This window comes from Aspergillus costaricaensis (assembly GCF_003184835.1).
Source record: "Aspergillus costaricaensis CBS 115574 unplaced genomic scaffold BO79scaffold_21, whole genome shotgun sequence".
Taxonomy (NCBI): Eukaryota; Fungi; Ascomycota; class Eurotiomycetes; order Eurotiales; family Aspergillaceae; genus Aspergillus; species Aspergillus costaricensis.
The window spans coordinates 214,672-230,155 of NW_020291821.1; the positions used below are offsets into that span (position 1 = coordinate 214,672).

At 49.0% G+C, this 15,484-nt stretch overlaps 3 protein-coding genes across 3 annotated transcripts; 2 read left to right on the forward strand and 1 right to left on the reverse strand.

Moving 5' to 3' along the window:
• Positions 1-125: 125 nt before the first annotated feature.
• BO79DRAFT_197350 (uncharacterized protein) lies at positions 126-1,598 on the forward strand. Its single transcript, XM_025681262.1, has 6 exons — positions 126-294; positions 355-470; positions 547-1,117; positions 1,170-1,296; positions 1,346-1,402; positions 1,454-1,598. Exons 1-6 carry the CDS (start codon positions 192-194, stop codon positions 1,536-1,538), a joined length of 1,059 nt encoding a protein of 352 aa, XP_025538186.1. The 5' UTR covers positions 126-191; the 3' UTR covers positions 1,539-1,598.
• Positions 1,599-2,675: 1,077 nt separating this feature from the next.
• On the forward strand, positions 2,676-3,279 carry BO79DRAFT_150921 (Aldo/keto reductase; the record flags this gene model as incomplete). Its single annotated transcript, XM_025678635.1, has 3 exons — positions 2,676-2,779; positions 2,822-2,915; positions 3,016-3,279. Coding segments are annotated over 3 exons (462 nt in total), but the record flags the coding sequence as incomplete, so codon positions are not given.
• Positions 3,280-5,035: 1,756 nt separating this feature from the next.
• BO79DRAFT_175617 (putative C6 transcription factor RosA-like) lies at positions 5,036-7,549 on the reverse strand. The gene is made up of 4 exons (XM_025679812.1): positions 7,244-7,549; positions 6,871-7,173; positions 6,552-6,816; positions 5,036-6,503 (listed from the first exon to the last, which is right to left on the reverse strand). Exons 1-4 carry the CDS (start codon positions 7,351-7,353, stop codon positions 5,463-5,465), a joined length of 1,719 nt encoding a protein of 572 aa, XP_025538188.1. The 5' UTR covers positions 7,354-7,549; the 3' UTR covers positions 5,036-5,462.
• Positions 7,550-15,484: the final 7,935 nt, after the last annotated feature.

Genomic DNA, 15,484 nt, shown 5'->3' on the forward strand with positions numbered 1-15,484 from the left:
ACTTTGTAGGGGCTAAGCAAGTGGCTCCCCGGTGGAGATTGGCACCATCACACCCCTGCTCGTTGAACACGGCAACCACAGCGGGGTACTTCATCCCTTTGCCTCCAATGGTTATGACAGCCCCAATTCAATGACATTGCGCATCGATTACATCGGCCTTATACAGGCTCATTATCAAATTTACAGCCATCATGTCGCAGTCCGATTGTCAACCAATCTCTTTACCTGTCTCTCCAGTAAATGTGGAGGACGGCATTCCTACGAAAATGGCCATTGACCATGCTGTTTTATCGGGTATGAAAATTCTGGCTACGTATCTGCACCCTAAGTTTGAAGGATAACAAGTAGTAACAGAACTTGCGTTGTTCCGTCGACCGTTGAAAGTCGTTAGCCTTGGTTCTTCGGCCTGGGCTCAGAGATATCGGATTGATGTCGAGGCTCAGGAACAAACAGATAGCTATTTCATGAAGGTAACTCTTCCTCCGAGGCTTACACACTTTGGAGGACATCCCGCGTTCCATGCTCTACTAAACAGTCTCTTGACAGATATCACTCGGTGGTCATGGCAGAGAAGCCCTCAAAGGAGAATTCGAGTCTACTTTGGCGATCCACGACATCGTCGGAAGCTTTACTCCCAGGCCAATCAAATGGGGATCCTTCAAAGCTCTTTCAGGAGCACATTATTATCTCTGTCTTTTTTACAAATTTGCGGAACGTGCTCCTAAACCAGCAGAGTTTTGCCAGAATATCGCCTTTCTCCATTCGAAGAGCGATTCGCCAAGCGGCAAATTCGGGTTTCACCTTGTGACATACAACGGCGACCTGCCTCAGGAGAATGGCTACACTGACACGTGGGAGGAATTTTTCACGATCGGATTTAGGCATATGGTAAATATGAACATAGAACGTGGTGGGCCGTGGCCTGAGCTGGAAGGCCTAGACACTGCTATGATTGACAAAGTGATCCCCCGCTTGTTAAGGCCAATGGAAACAGGAGGCCGGTCCATCAAGCCATCCCTCGTCCATGGAGACCTGTGGTGCGGAAATGTCGCAGTCGATTCAGCCACAGGGCGGGCGCTGATATATGATCCTGCGAGCTTTTATGCACACAATGAGTGTATGTGCTATTTGTAAGTCTAGTTTTGAGTTTCACTAACGTGTTCCTGCAGACGAATTGGGCAATTGGCGTCCTGAGCGAAATGGGTTTGACAGAAGCTTCTTTGATGCCTATCATTCAATTATTCCAAAGACTGCCCCAACAAAAGACTACGATGGCCGGATTGCACTGTATTCAATGTAAGAACCAACCATCATATTTTTATGAAAGAGTTCTTATTCGGAACAGGCGCTTTAATTTACAAGCCGCGGCCCTCTTCCCCGAGGATACTAGCTTTCGAAACTCGTAAGTCGAGTTCAACCTTAATTGGGCCCTAGGTTGCTAATCATCCACCAGGGTAATTGAAGAAATGAGACATTTGGTTGCAAAGTACCCGGGAGGCTACGAGGAGTATGCCAGGATGCTCTGTGACAGCATCTAAGGTGTCTTAGGCCAGTTATCATAGTTTGGTTGCGAACATCTGCACCTTCCATCAACTTAGGCATTTATATCTTTTTTGTCCGCAATAGCTCAGTCTTATCATAACGTTTGTTCTATGTTTCCCTGGGCTTCTTGTAGGTATCGGAACAATGCGCGGAACTTTGCTTGTTCATTAGAATAAATATGCTCGACGAATATAGCTTCACTTATGCCATGCACCTGATTAGTATAGTACTACAGATAAGCAGACATTTAAGTCGAAAGGATAAGCGCCCACGGAGTGGAGATTAGCAGCACCCCTGTTGGTGGATGGGGTACTTGGGCGGGGTACTTCCTGCATCCTTGAATTTGTTTCTTTGTCATTCTCCTTCCCTCTCAGCATATTCAAAGATTATGCCACCCGCATCCCTTTTCATCTCTGACATTTGCATTCCCAGCTGTCGGCTTCGGCACCTTCCAAAGTGATGATAGCAACGGAAACGTAAAGCAGGGTGTTCTACAAGCACTGCGCTTCGGCTACAGACACATAGGACACCGCTACTGCTTATAGAAATGAGATGGAGGTTGGCGAGGTCATAAGGAGAGCGAGTTATCTCTGGAGGAGATCATTGTTACCACTAAGCTGTAAGCACCTGCGCTTATGGCTACAACCGGGGAACTGACTCTTTGTTCAAAGCTTAGACATGGCACCATGTTTCCGACGTCGAGAGAGCCCTCGACCTCAGCTTGGAGAGGCTGCAACTGGACTATGGTTTGTTTATGATAGCTGTATATTACTCCAAGAGATAATACTGACCGTCTTTGTGGATAGTCGACCTCTACTTGATGCATTGTATGGCAAAGATTCCTCCTCCGCCTTATCACCACTAATAGCTATCAAATCCCCCACGCATACACTTCTTGACTGGATAACAACACAACCTGTCATTTTAATGAAAAGGTAGACAAATACCCTTGAATAATCCCTTATCCTACTACGGTACATTGAGATTCCCAAACGATAGCCAATTATTGACTATGAAATATCGAGAGACTATCCATCGACCTGGATAGCCATGAAGATACTAGTCGATAAGGGAAAGCAAGAATGATTGGTAGGCCTGCACTTCCCGACATGGTATGCAGACACTCATGATGATTAGGTGTCTCCAACTTCAACATCCTAAAGCTCAAGAGACTTCTCGAGTCACTTAAAATATATCCTGCAGTCAATCAGATTGAACTTCACCCGCAAGTACTCGAGTTGTCCTTTGTGTGCTTCTAGACTGACCTAAGGTCCGCTAGGTATTTACCCCAAGTCGAGCTTGTAAACTTCTGCAAGATCAATGGCATCCACGTAGTGGCTCACCAGCCACTCGGCGGCAAGCCAGTAGCCGCAGTCAATCCTAACGCAGACCGGCCAAATCCGTTGAGCGATCCAGAAGTAGGTCCCCCTAAGATGTCTGTGACAATTACGGAGACTAATATCTACAAGGTAGCCCGAAATAGCGGCAGAGAATGGGCCTTCGCCAGTCCAAACCATACTATCCTGGATCGTCCAACAAAACATATCAGTAATTCCCAAGACCGTCCAGGAGAAGAGAATGGTAGAGAACCTCGACCTGAAACAGTTACGAAAGGAAGACATGGCAGCAATATCCAATATATCAAAAAAGAGAGGAGAAGTCCGCTACCTCGATCCAAAACACCACATTGGCTTCGACATTTTCGACGAGCAACACGATCAGCCAGTGCAGGAATGATCGACCAGGCACCAGTGTTGTATTTGCAGATATCTGAATGGATTTCCAACATTGCTAGGAACTGCCTAGACTAGTGTGTGTCACTTTTCACTAGCTACGGAAGGATTTCATCGCCCAATATGATATCAGATTGCCATAGCAGAAGGATAGATAATCCCGCAGTACCCCTCATCTAAAGCTTTGACGTCGTTTCAGATGTCCAACACAGCACAGTACAGCACAGCCTACTCCTTCCGCTGTCATGACTCAGGAAAAGGACCGGGAACCAACAAGTCTTGATCACTAGCTAAGCAGAACGAAACGCGTATCAAAGCGCGACAGCAAAGCCTCACCTACATGACTGATCACGACATACAACATCCACAGCCTTGCAGTGTAGGCCTAAATCACCATCCATTCAGACATAGTCAACCCCCAACAAAACATCCTACCTGACCTAAACACCACAAGTAATTCAGCGATGACTCATTTACACACAGACCACACATAACTACAACACCTGAATCAGCACCACCCACTAGCACAAAAAAACCCTAGCAACGACTTACTCAGTAACTAATTGACTAACCCGCCTACGATCCGGAAATACCCCGAGGCCACAGCCATAGTACTAGCAGTCTAGCTCCTCATTAAAGACACTACCAGATACTACTCAGCTCCACTCAGTAATAGCAGATTACTTCTAAGACAAGAGACAAACCCGCCAAGCAGATAAGCAAATCACCAAGATTGACTGACTAAGAGAACCAAACGTCGACGTCATAAGCGAGCACCTCACAACTAACTAGCCGAGATACAAGTAGACTAGGCTAGTTGACTAGAAGAACGGGATAGACTAGAACTAGACTAAGACACACGTGGCCAAGTAACCACATTACCACCTAGTAATACCGAACTAGCTAGTCTAGCTGACAGCCTAACTAGTAGTAACCCGACTAAAAATCACGGAAGACGGAAGACGGAGAAGAAAACGTGGGAGTGTTAATCACCACCACCACTATAATATAGATTAATAAATAGTAACTGTTGGTTTCAGCTGAAACCCTGTTGGATTTCAATCCTACTAGTCACATCACACCACCACCACAGCCATACTAAGTTAGTATCTAGTAAGTAATCACTAAAATGACTTTCGCCAAGTAAATTGCACAGACATCCCCATCCTGGTCATGCACTCATCCTCATCCTACTCATCCCAACCAATCTAAAACAATTCTTACCTTCCTAATCCAGACTAACTAAAGTAAACAAGTAAGTAAGTAAATACTACTAGCATGGGGGTTAGTTAGGTTTCCTGTACCCCCTCCCATGCTTAGTCCCAGCGCTAGAAAGCACCAGAAACACGTGTTACATGGGGGCCGTGTAGATCACTTACTCACTCGCTCCGTCCTCGATAATCTTTCTTCATCATTAGGGAGTATAAACTAGTATCTACAGGGGGGGGTAAGATGATAATCCTTGTATATTAATTGGAGGACTATATACATAATTATTCCACTAGCCTATATAAGGGTTAGTTCAGCTGGTATGGATCGGTGGGATGAAACAGGGAGTACTAAGTTAGGTGGGTGGGATGTTACTTTGATTAGAAAGATACTAAGTACTAACCATCCTTACTCAACATACTCGGTTCCTACTAGGACATCGGGCACGGTGATCATGCATACGATCTGTCGCTTAGATAAGTGGTGAAACTGTCGTTGTTTCATCTACAACTATTATTATTTCTTTCTTGGCATTGCAGAGTCGAGTCGATCTCGAGAGTAGTTCATCATTAGTTTGGGTATATACCTTATCGGTTATTCGTCACATCACATTAGGAACATCATCCCACGCACTTGAGCGTATCATGAGAAACAAGTATCAAATCAAATCAACCAACCAAACAGTTCAGTCAGTCATCCATGCATGCAGATCAAAATAATCACTCATATCGCTAGCGTACGAAAATAAGCAACCAACCAGCCAAGCAGGCAGCTTCAGTTTCCAATCCCATCCCTCTATTTCGCCCATCCCAAGTAAAAATCCAAGACAAAAGAAAAAGAAAAACCAACCCAAAACACCCTGGCGGTCCTATCCCAGATCATCTGATCCCGCTTTATGCCGTTTTCCGTATCCGCTCCGTAGCTAATGATGATAAAATTAAAACATAGGAAAAGAATCGAAATCACTCCAACGTTCTCCTAGTGCCATCCCCTCTCGGGTGCTGTGTTGTACCCCCCAACCATCACCGGAGTTTCTTCGTACAGCTGCATGTTTAGCCCCAGCCCGCCATTGTTCACCCGTGGCAGTCCCCCGCACACCGCGTCGCCAAGATATGGGGGCGGAAACGCAGGGGAGTGCTGCAGAGATCCCGCGTGGCTGTAATCCGAGAGATCGTCACGAGGGTCCGAGAGCAGCCGTGGGGAACTCGGATACAATGCCTGCGACGCCGGTGCCGTCACATAGGCTCCGCTGACGTCAAACGGGGGGCTGGCGATGGTCACTTCGGGAGGGGACTGCAGAGGCGGGGTGTAAGGGGCGTACGTGGCGGAGGCGGAAGACGGAGAGGACGAAGCGAGGCGGTAATCGTGGATGCTGTGATACGGACTGGGAGGTGCAGGAGAGTAGTGGTCAAGGGAGGTGCGCGGAGACCATTGAAGCCGGCTTTTGTACTTGGCGACAATATGCCGAGGAAGGTCCATGGCAGATAATGCGAGGTGTGCATCGGGGTGGAAAGGATCGGCTGTGCTCCGAGCAACTACCATGCGGTATATTTCTTCGATCGGACCGATGGAGAGCGGGCCCAGGTACGCACCGCCCAAGTCGGGAAAGAGGCTGTCGAGGACCACTCCAACTCCGAAGAACTGGGCCAAAATGGCTAGCGAGCCAATGTCGGCATCTTCAGGTCGCAGCATGGCAGGCGGAAGCCAGAACAGCCACCTCCGTAGCGGCTGCATGCGCTCAAAAGCCTGTTCGGGGGTTTGGGACAGGAGGTCTCGTTGGAAGTGTCTTACAAACTCCAGGAGTTCCCCGATGCGGCGGTAATGCTCATGGTTATGTGCAACCCGCTTCTGCAGGGCCTGGAGTGCCACGACGGTTTGGTCGAGGCTGGCCAAATCCTCGTCTTGGAACTGGTAGCCCGACATGACGGGAGTGTTGGTGCACCCCAGGTACCGCTGATTTTCCAAGAACATAGCCAACTCGGACTCCTGCTTCCACATCGGATGCATGGAACCCAGTACCTGCTTCGGGTCAGTCTCGCCATCGGCGTACAAAATAAAGATGCTTACCGTCGTAAGACCCTGCTGCAAAGACGCCCAGCTCTGCCACTCCGACGCATGCCACGACAAAATAATCGAGGCAGCCAGAACTGCATCGCAGTTGTCCTTCGAAAACGCCCCCAGGGCATTATGTAGGCCCTGGATAGCAACACCGCGGTGGTGGTAGGCAAGTTGTTTCGTCTCCTGGTTGCGGGTGATCCAGGCGAGGTGGGAGGCGGACATGGTGAGGATGGCGCTCATGACAAAGTCGTTAGAAATGGCAATAGCAAGAAACCTATACAAACATCAGTAAATCTGCCACCATATTTGCTCATCAGGCCGCACTTACGTAGGCATCTTCTGCGCCCAAATGGTGCAGCTAGCGAGACCACGTCGCTGGAGATCAATAGACAGACCAACAATGTGATGAATCAGGCGCAGATCAGTCAGCGAGAGCTTCGTCCAGCAGGTACGCGGGAACTGCAGCAGCTCAGCAAACGGAGCCACGCCGGTGAACTGCCAGTTTTTGATCTCCATTTCGATTTCGGCGGACATGAGCAGGTCGGGTACGTTGCGCATAGAAGATGCGTCGTCGTGGACCGTGGCAACATCCATGTAGTCGCAGCGACAGTTGTGCTTAGTGCAGTTCCGGCTGTGATGGTCAGCAACGATTCCACGCAGCTGCAGTCTGCAGAAGGCAAGCAAACAACAGATAAACATACCATTGTGGGAAAGTTTCGTCACAGCGGATGTGCCGCCGCTTGCATGTCTTGCAGCCGAAGCGAGACTTGGTGTGGCTCTTGCGAGGAGGGCCACCACCGGGACCAGCCATGGCGACGATGAAGGCTAACGAGACGGTGGGATCGAGGGAGAGAACAGAGAGAGTTGCGGTGGGGTCAAAGACGAAGCGATGAAACAATCACAGTAGAGTCAAAGCTTGAGCACAGTGACTGTCTCAGGCAAGGAGGAGAAGCAGTAATAGGAATAGTGACAGTTGACAGGAAGAAAGATGGGGTGGGAGGGGAGAGACCAGATGCGGAGATGGGCCAGGCCGGGATATTATAAGAAGTAAGAGCAGAAGATGATAAACCCAATCTGATCGGAGGCCAGAAATTACAGCCCACGGTTGGCTCAGTAAATGCGGCGTCCAAAAATAACCTCGAGCCGCAGCCCCAGTGAAGAGCAGCAGAGATACACACGTGGGGAATACGAGAAAACGGTGGAGGGCAAGTCAGTAAAGTAAAAGAAATTCTTTTTTATTTTGCTTTTCCTTTTTCTTTTCTTTTCTCTCTGATGTCCCTGCGTCAAGCCAAAAGGAGTATAGAGGCGAAGGAAGAAAAAGTAGAAAGACAAAAAGAGGCAAGGTCGTCAGGCGGGGACTGGGAGGGAAGACCAGCAGTAGCAGCAATACTAGCAGGTATTAAGTAGTATAAGAAGAAGGCGGAGGATTGGGGAACAATCAACAGGTCAGGACCAACCGGCCGGTAAAGGACGAGAGGAAGCTGCAGCCACAATTTTCCCTCCTTCAGCTGCGGGTCCAGGGACCGCGATGGTGGATTTGGTAATTTAAGAAAGAGAATGAAACCAGAATAAGGAATTATAGGGAAGAAAGTGTAAATAAATTATATTTATAAAAGAGAATGAGAAAAGACAAGAAACTAGAAAAAAGAAAATACTACTTAAGTAACTAGAATAAGTAACGAAATCGTTTGCATTTCAGGGGACGAGAAAAGAGAAGAAAATAATAAATAATGCCAAAAAGAGGAAATCATACTAAAATACTTACCTTAGGGGAGGAGAAGAAAGCCAAGAAACCTAGACATCAAACGAGAAAAAAATAATAATCAAAAAATAAAATAAAACCACTATAATATATTTTCGAAAATAATAATAATAATAATCATTAAAACACAACCCAGACAATCAGTCAGGGTGGAATCTCTGGGGTTAGCGAAAGCCAAGATGTTGAGCGCCACGGTACGACCGGTCAGATGCTGATCTCCAGACAGTCCTCACAGCCAGTCATGAACGGAGCAGTGCCGGAAAAGGAGAGAAAAAGAAAATACTGCCACCACGATGGCCGATCTGGATGCTCAGAGAAACTGAGCAAGCCAGGGAAAAGAAAAAAGCATGATGATGATGGTGGTGGGGGGGTAATGAAATCCGTCGAGTGAGCCTAGCCCCGACATGGGGGAAGGGTAAGTTGGGAGGAGCAGGAGGATCGGACCATGGCTGCAGGCAGGGGGGGGGTGTGTTGATGGTCTGAATGACTCGGGTAAGAGAGAAGATTGTGAGTGAGATTGTGAGAAGTGATGATTTCATCTGGCCAAGTGAAGAACCGACCACCAAAATCATCGTGAATAGTGGCAGCGGCAGCAGCAGCAGCAGCAGCAGCAGCAGAAGGATGTCAGGCTCGCTGAGATTACTGTTTTCCGGATTATTCGCGCTGGGAATTTCTCCATTGGCACGACTTGAGCCTCTTCTGCCGAGACAGGCTTAGCGCAGGCGAGGCAGCTGGGATCCACATTCTGTTTTGAGATGGGTATCCTGGCTGCTAATTGGCTGCTAGAATAACCCCAGGGCCAATGAAGACGAGGGCACGGGGCGGCCACATGGCAGCATCACCGCCAGTGGAAGTGCTTGGGCCATCCGTCCAAATGAAACACGCCAGATTCCCTCCCTCCTGAGTTAGTAGCCCGAGCAGAATGCAGTATGGAGTAACTAGTTAATTACTTAGTGTACTGCTGACTCTGCCGGTGATGAACTGACGGCCGGTGTGGGAATTTCCTGATCGATCCTCGCTCGCTCCATCCCGCCTAGATTCGGTCTGGTTCCGTTCCCTCTACTACCAACTTGCTGGCTTGTCCGTTTCAAGACCTGTCTGTGGTAGTCGAGGACTGGCATCTCCCCTCTTTCATGGTGATCCCTCCACTTTTTCCCTTCCAGTGGGCGGGACGGGATTCACAAGCCTCCGAGGAGCAAGAGGCCCTCCTCATCCTCAGGTCTAAGCCGCAACAATCTGGAGTTCATCGCCAACCCACTGCCTTCGAATCGACGGAACCAGAAACTCAAACGCCCTTCCTCATCAGAAGAAGCAATGTCATCCTCCCTCTCCCTCCCTCTCCATCCCTCCCTCTCCATCCCTCCCTCTTCCACCCCCAAAAATAAAGATAATAAAAAGTAAATAATATCATCCCTACGCCCCAAACCCAGAATCATGCCACAGCCCTTCTAGCCCCCGAGATGGTGGTGGCGGTCAGGGTCTGTCAGAGGAATGCTTTCCCTCTTTTTCCCACCCTCATTCACTCACTCACCAAGGCTCGGGCGCAGCGGGAACACAGACAGAGAAGTGAACGAGCAAACGAACAACATAGATTGGTTAGTTGGTAGAGCAACCCCGGGGGTCGTCTAGAGTCCAGATAGTCTGGACAGGGTCTGCGGAATCCTCACCCAAACTCTGGCGGGATACAGGTGTGGTTCCGAAGCGCTCTACCTTTCCGATTTCCATTCTTGATATTGGTGGAGAGCGCTTCCCCATACCAAGCCAGCGGCGTCTGCTTGTTCTATGGTTCCTCCTCCATTTAGACTTGGGCCGGAGGAACTTACACACACAGACACTGTCTCTCTTTTTGGCTGGGCTTAAATCACATTGTTGGTTCACCATTGGGCTGTGCTTTCCATAAAAGAAAAATAGAAATAAAAATAAAATAAAAAACAAATGGCACACGGTTGGACAGACAGCCTGTCACTTGCTGCGGAGTTGGTCCGTCTATCATCATTCAGATCGGCTGCAAGTACCTTCCACTAAGAGTTGTACTTTTCTTGGATCAAAGGCGGCGGGCCGGTCAGGCTTTCTTCGTCGGGAGGACCACTCTGGGAGATGGAATCATCAGTGGGCAATAGAATCTGTAGGCAACATCACTGTGGCCTGGTCTAGTACCTACATCTCCGCGCTTCTCTTTGGTACCTACGTAGCCCGTCCCCTTCTTTTGGTTTCTTTTTCCTCTCGCTACCTCTGCCTAACCTGACGAACAGATCATCCCCGCGGGACTGCAATAAGCCTAATCAGGCCCGCTCGAACTGTGTCAGCCGCCTTCTTTTTTTCTTTTCCTCTGTTCACGTTGGCTGACGTACCGGTAAGGATGCTAATCGGAGAACCATCGAATAAGGTGATCGATGGACCACAGATCCTACCACATTGGGGCCATACAGGATGATCGTTATAGTAGGGACTGAAGCTAAGTCGTCCGCCCGTGCTGGGATCGCTGCCACGATTATAAACGGAACGACACTTGACTTGCTCGGGTCTAAACTTCGACAAATCGCCATGCCGCTGATGATGCGGACTACAAGACCAGGGTCCTCCTCCCTCTTCATCGGAAACACCAAGAAATGACCAGGGTCTGTGAGTTTTGACGGGCAGTTGTCACTAGCAGTTAGTTAGTCGTCTGCCATAAGCGATGCATCGCTGATTGGGCAGCCCGTAAATTCCATCCCCCTTATTCATACCAATTAGGGGGCGTTGTTGCTTTTTCCTGGCTCGTCATTCATTCTCACCCCCCATCATCTGCTCTTCTCCCCTCCTGCATTCATCAAAGTACTTGGCTACTTAACTTAGCCTCTCGTGGAGATGTCAACTTTCGTCAAAGTGTGCCCCCGACGCCAAGACAGGTAAAGTACTGAGCAACTTAACTAGTCGTCGCTTGCACTTGACACATATACACACCGAATGGTTTGCCTTGCAGGGCGATCTGAGCGCACCGTTCATGGTGCCTGAAAAGGTGACCCAACAACCCCTCCTTTCTCCCCGTTCGCTCTCTGGAGGGGTGACCAGCAGTAACAAAATAACAGATTACCTAAAGTACTCTTCACAGCCAGGTCACAACCTTAATGTGCGCTAGGGTGGAGGCACCGGTCGCTAGTAGATTCCCTGTGGCCCTCTGATGGCTGTTGGGAGATAATTTCCCCCTGCCAGGGTGGGTATTCGATAACTGCAGCGGGTCACCACCCTGTCGCGATTACCTTGATCTGAATAGGCACCGGAGAAGACCCATGATTCAAGTGCGTTGGGCTCCGTAGATAGTCACAATTTCATCATGTTCCAAGGATCGATAATGAGCCAATGTGCAGTGACTATGGGACCGTCTGCGGAGGATGCGATCTTTCACAAGCTCGCTCGCTCCTATCCATACCTTACGGGCGCACACTTACTTACACTTAGGACGTCATCAGCAGGACTCTCTGAATCTGGCCATGACAGCCGACCAAAGCGCAGACGAAATTCCAATCTGCAGGGTTCATTTCGGTGATTGGCCGCGCAGGGGACTGTGCCCAGGGGTTGCTAGTCAGCCATCCTGCTCTTTTGCCGAGCAAGACCCTGTGTAACGGTGCAGACAAGCCATGCAGCATGCGACCCGCGGGACAAGGGGGGGGTAGACAATAAGTACAACCTTCAGAAAACCTGCAGAGAGATACCTTCTTCGGCCCATCAGTTGGCATTTAGGCGATGACAAACCCGAGTCACCGGCCAAGACCCCAAGACCCCGACTCAACCTTTGCCCTGCTGGAAGGCGTCCATCATCCTTAGTCTTGGGTTCTGGCGCTGCTCGGTAGGTTTAGTCTAGTCCCGGCCGAACTAAAGTTTGGGATCGAGGCTGTAAAGCAACAGCCCTCTCCCTCTACTAGATACTGTGTAAATAACACGTTGTAATGGACAGTTCGAGGCGCATTTTCAACCCGGGATTGCCCACGTAATGACTGACAGGACCTTCCATGGGGCATGGAAGATGAGCCTCGCGAGAAGATCCTAGTAGCTTAGGCCTTCTCTTCGTAGAAAATCTGACCTTCCATTGCATCAAGTGGGGCGACTGGAGTTACAGGAGAGACCGGGCGGTCGATTATGATAGACGCGCGATCCACCGCGAGGATGAAGGCGCAGTGGACGGACGTGGCATGGCGCCTTACCTCAGCCGATATGTTAGTACGTAGTGGGTTAGATATCTGTAACGCGGACAGATCGTCTGCTTCTAAACGCACTCCATGCACAGGCGAAGTCTTCTGTATGACAGACCTGGTCCACATGCACAGTCTGGATAAGACGATACGGAGGTAACACGGTTTCAGCCTCGACGGACGGAAGCCAATGTGATTTTGCAAGTGTCGGTTCCCAATCGACCGGATGAAACAGCGTCAGCTGCCATACCTCATGGCCAGCCAGACTCTCGGTGATTTTTGCCATTCTATTCTTTTCGTTTCTTTCATCAGACGGGAAACTCTAGCAGGGCTGGACTGCAAGCGATTGATGATTAGTCGTGATTTAGTCTAGTGGTAGTAAGTAAGTGATCTGGCCCGTTACGGAACGGTCGAGCGGAATAGATAAAAAAGAAGATAGAGAATTGGGAAAATAATAAATAAATAAAATAATTCCGTTTGAAGAATAATCAACGATCAGAAAAGAGAAAACAAAGAACGGCGGCGATACCGGTCTGAAGGGTAAAGTTAAACTAGAATAAAGCTAAAGGGAAATCTCCACGACCAGCATTGTTAGCGTGTTGATTGGAGCCAGGATTCGAGAGGGCGCTGATGGATAAAGCTGGTCAGAGGCCAGAAGAACTCCGTTATTTAGTTCGCCCACGCTTGGACAATCACAGTTTAGTGGGGAGGGACCAACAATCTGGTCCGACCACACAACCACCGTCATCCACCGGACCCATCGAAACTCTGAAGATGACCCAAAGGACTAAAAGCAGAGCCAGGGTTGACGGTGCCAAACCATCCGGGGCTGCGGGCCGGGTCCACGGTCACGGGGAGGCTGAGACTGTAAAAAAAAAAGGAGTGGGAAAAGGTCTGAGGCCGAAACCTTGTTGGGGGGAGGAGCAGCAAAGAATCCACCAGTCAATTTCTCTTGATAGTCGGTCTTCTCTCGGGTCGGTCTCAACTAAGCTAAAATCTAGTCTAGAGCCCGCCTGACAGCGGAAAAAGGGCTCGACCTGCATCAGCCATGGAGGGATGAGAATGGAAGGGGGGTGAGGGAAGGGGGGTGAGGGAAGGGGGCTGGATGGTTGCATGCATCGTTGCACAAAGCCTCATTGCCACGTTTTCGTCCCGGAGATCGCGACAGAGTTCCCAAGATCCCGAAGTAATCGAGCATATGCCATGTGATGATGGAGGGGGGGGGGGAGTGTAGGGATGATGCACGTACAATCCCTGTCGGAGGGAGAAGCGAAGGGGATGAGGTTTGTTGTTTGTAGATTATTTCTTAGCTAGTGAGTACACTACTCGTAGATTAATACCAAGAGCGGACTGGGAAGGAGCAGCTGGACCCTTCTCGGCCGTCAGAATTAAATTTGAAGCGATCTTCAGGAAGGCGTCCATGGTTCGTTGGGACGACGTTCCCAGCTCCCCAAGTTCAACTAGCTCTCCAGCAAGATAGAGATGGACAGATAGAATTAGATAATAGATCGCGACCGACTGCCGCACCAAACTAGGAGTAAACATCCGTCAGTACACAGTATACTCCATACCTCCTCCGTACTCGGTGTACTGTGTAAGTACCTCGAAGAGTAGTCGCTTGATACTGATTGATTGGATCCATCAGTCTAAAGTACCCTTGATCACGGGGTCAACGAGGTTACTCAAGACTAGCCCAGGTAGCACGGCCAGTTAGACCCAGTCAGGCAACTGTCGGTCGGAGCAAGCCGATCCCAGATCCCGACCAGCCAATGACGCAGGCAGAACCATTCTCCGCATCAGTTTGGATGGCGACCAGAACAGGGAAGAAGTGGGCCAGTCACAGACAGGCGCTGGGCTCGGCAGATCCGCCGTCTTCTTTTTCTTCTCACTTCTCAGTCAGTTTTCAATCTCGCCAGATACAACCGCATCTGGTTAGTGCGGGAGGAGTCCAGAGGTGTTTCCCACTAACCCGGAATAGGGATCTGCCAACTTTAAGAAAAAAAAAATACAAATCGAATAATACACATCTGATTAAAAAAGAAAGAAAGTAAAGAAAAGATGGGATGATGTTCACTCACCATCATCCATCAGCAATGAGCAGAAAAAGGAAATCAAGGCGACCAACCTATCCACCTAACTAACTGCTACTAAATAACTGCCACACTCAAAACTAGCCCCCAACTTCACACGCGGCCCAGGATCAACCATGTCAGAACCCAATAACTCGTCCAGTTTCCCTCGTGGCCAGCCTGAAGGATCGATCATCCACCAGTGATGTGATGATTTTATTCTCTCGCTCAGTATCACCATCAATTCCAGCCCCAGGATCCAGCCCGTCGGGCGCGCCTATGGAAGGTAATTTTCACTGCGCCGGCCTCGGAAATGGGTACACAGGGGGGGGGAAACAAAAACAAAAACAAAAACAAAAAGTTGGCCACACAGCCTCATTGAACTTGGTTTACTAAATTGAAGACTAAGTCTAGGAACCCCATCCAATTCAACGATGAATTAGCCGACAGACCACCCAAGTACGGAGTACACAATATCTACCACAGTAAACAGTGAGAGAGATAGAGTCTCGGCGAAATGGCCAATCTCCGAAAGAGAAGATAAAAACCTGCTCAACTAAAATACCACCACCTGCAGTAAGTAGTTTTTTAGCGGCCGAAACATTTTCGCCTTCGCCGAAGATACCCTGATTGGGTAGGAGTCATACTTGAGTCAATTACTCTGACGACTCCTACTAACTCCAAGATGGCGTACGTACGTACATGGATGAGAATGATAGATTACCTGTGTCTTATCAATCCATACTAGACAAGTAGTAGACTGTAGCTGATGCCACTCCAACAAATAATTAGTACTGTGTTGAGAGGCAAATCAATCATTCAATTCTAGAGTAAGCCGCCATACCGCCATCCATGATGCCATCTCACTACCTACCTCACTAACTTAACGGTGACAAATCCTCCAACCATCCTCCTCAATCACCTATTCTAGCCTAACAATCT

Coding starts and splice junctions, on each gene's coding strand:
- BO79DRAFT_197350 (XM_025681262.1), top strand. CDS start 192: ATGTCGCAGTCCGATTGTCAACCAATCTCTTTACCTGTCTCTCCAGTA. Junction 295..354: donor TGACCATGCTGTTTTATCGG/GTATGAAAATTC, acceptor AAGTAGTAACAG/AACTTGCGTTGTTCCGTCGA. Junction 471..546: donor CAGATAGCTATTTCATGAAG/GTAACTCTTCCT, acceptor GTCTCTTGACAG/ATATCACTCGGTGGTCATGG.
- BO79DRAFT_175617 (XM_025679812.1), bottom strand. CDS start 7,353: ATGGCTGGTCCCGGTGGTGGCCCTCCTCGCAAGAGCCACACCAAGTCT. Junction 7,174..7,243: donor GACGAAACTTTCCCACAATG/GTATGTTTATCT, acceptor TGACCATCACAG/CCGGAACTGCACTAAGCACA. Junction 6,504..6,551: donor TGCAGCAGGGTCTTACGACG/GTAAGCATCTTT, acceptor GACCCGAAGCAG/GTACTGGGTTCCATGCATCC.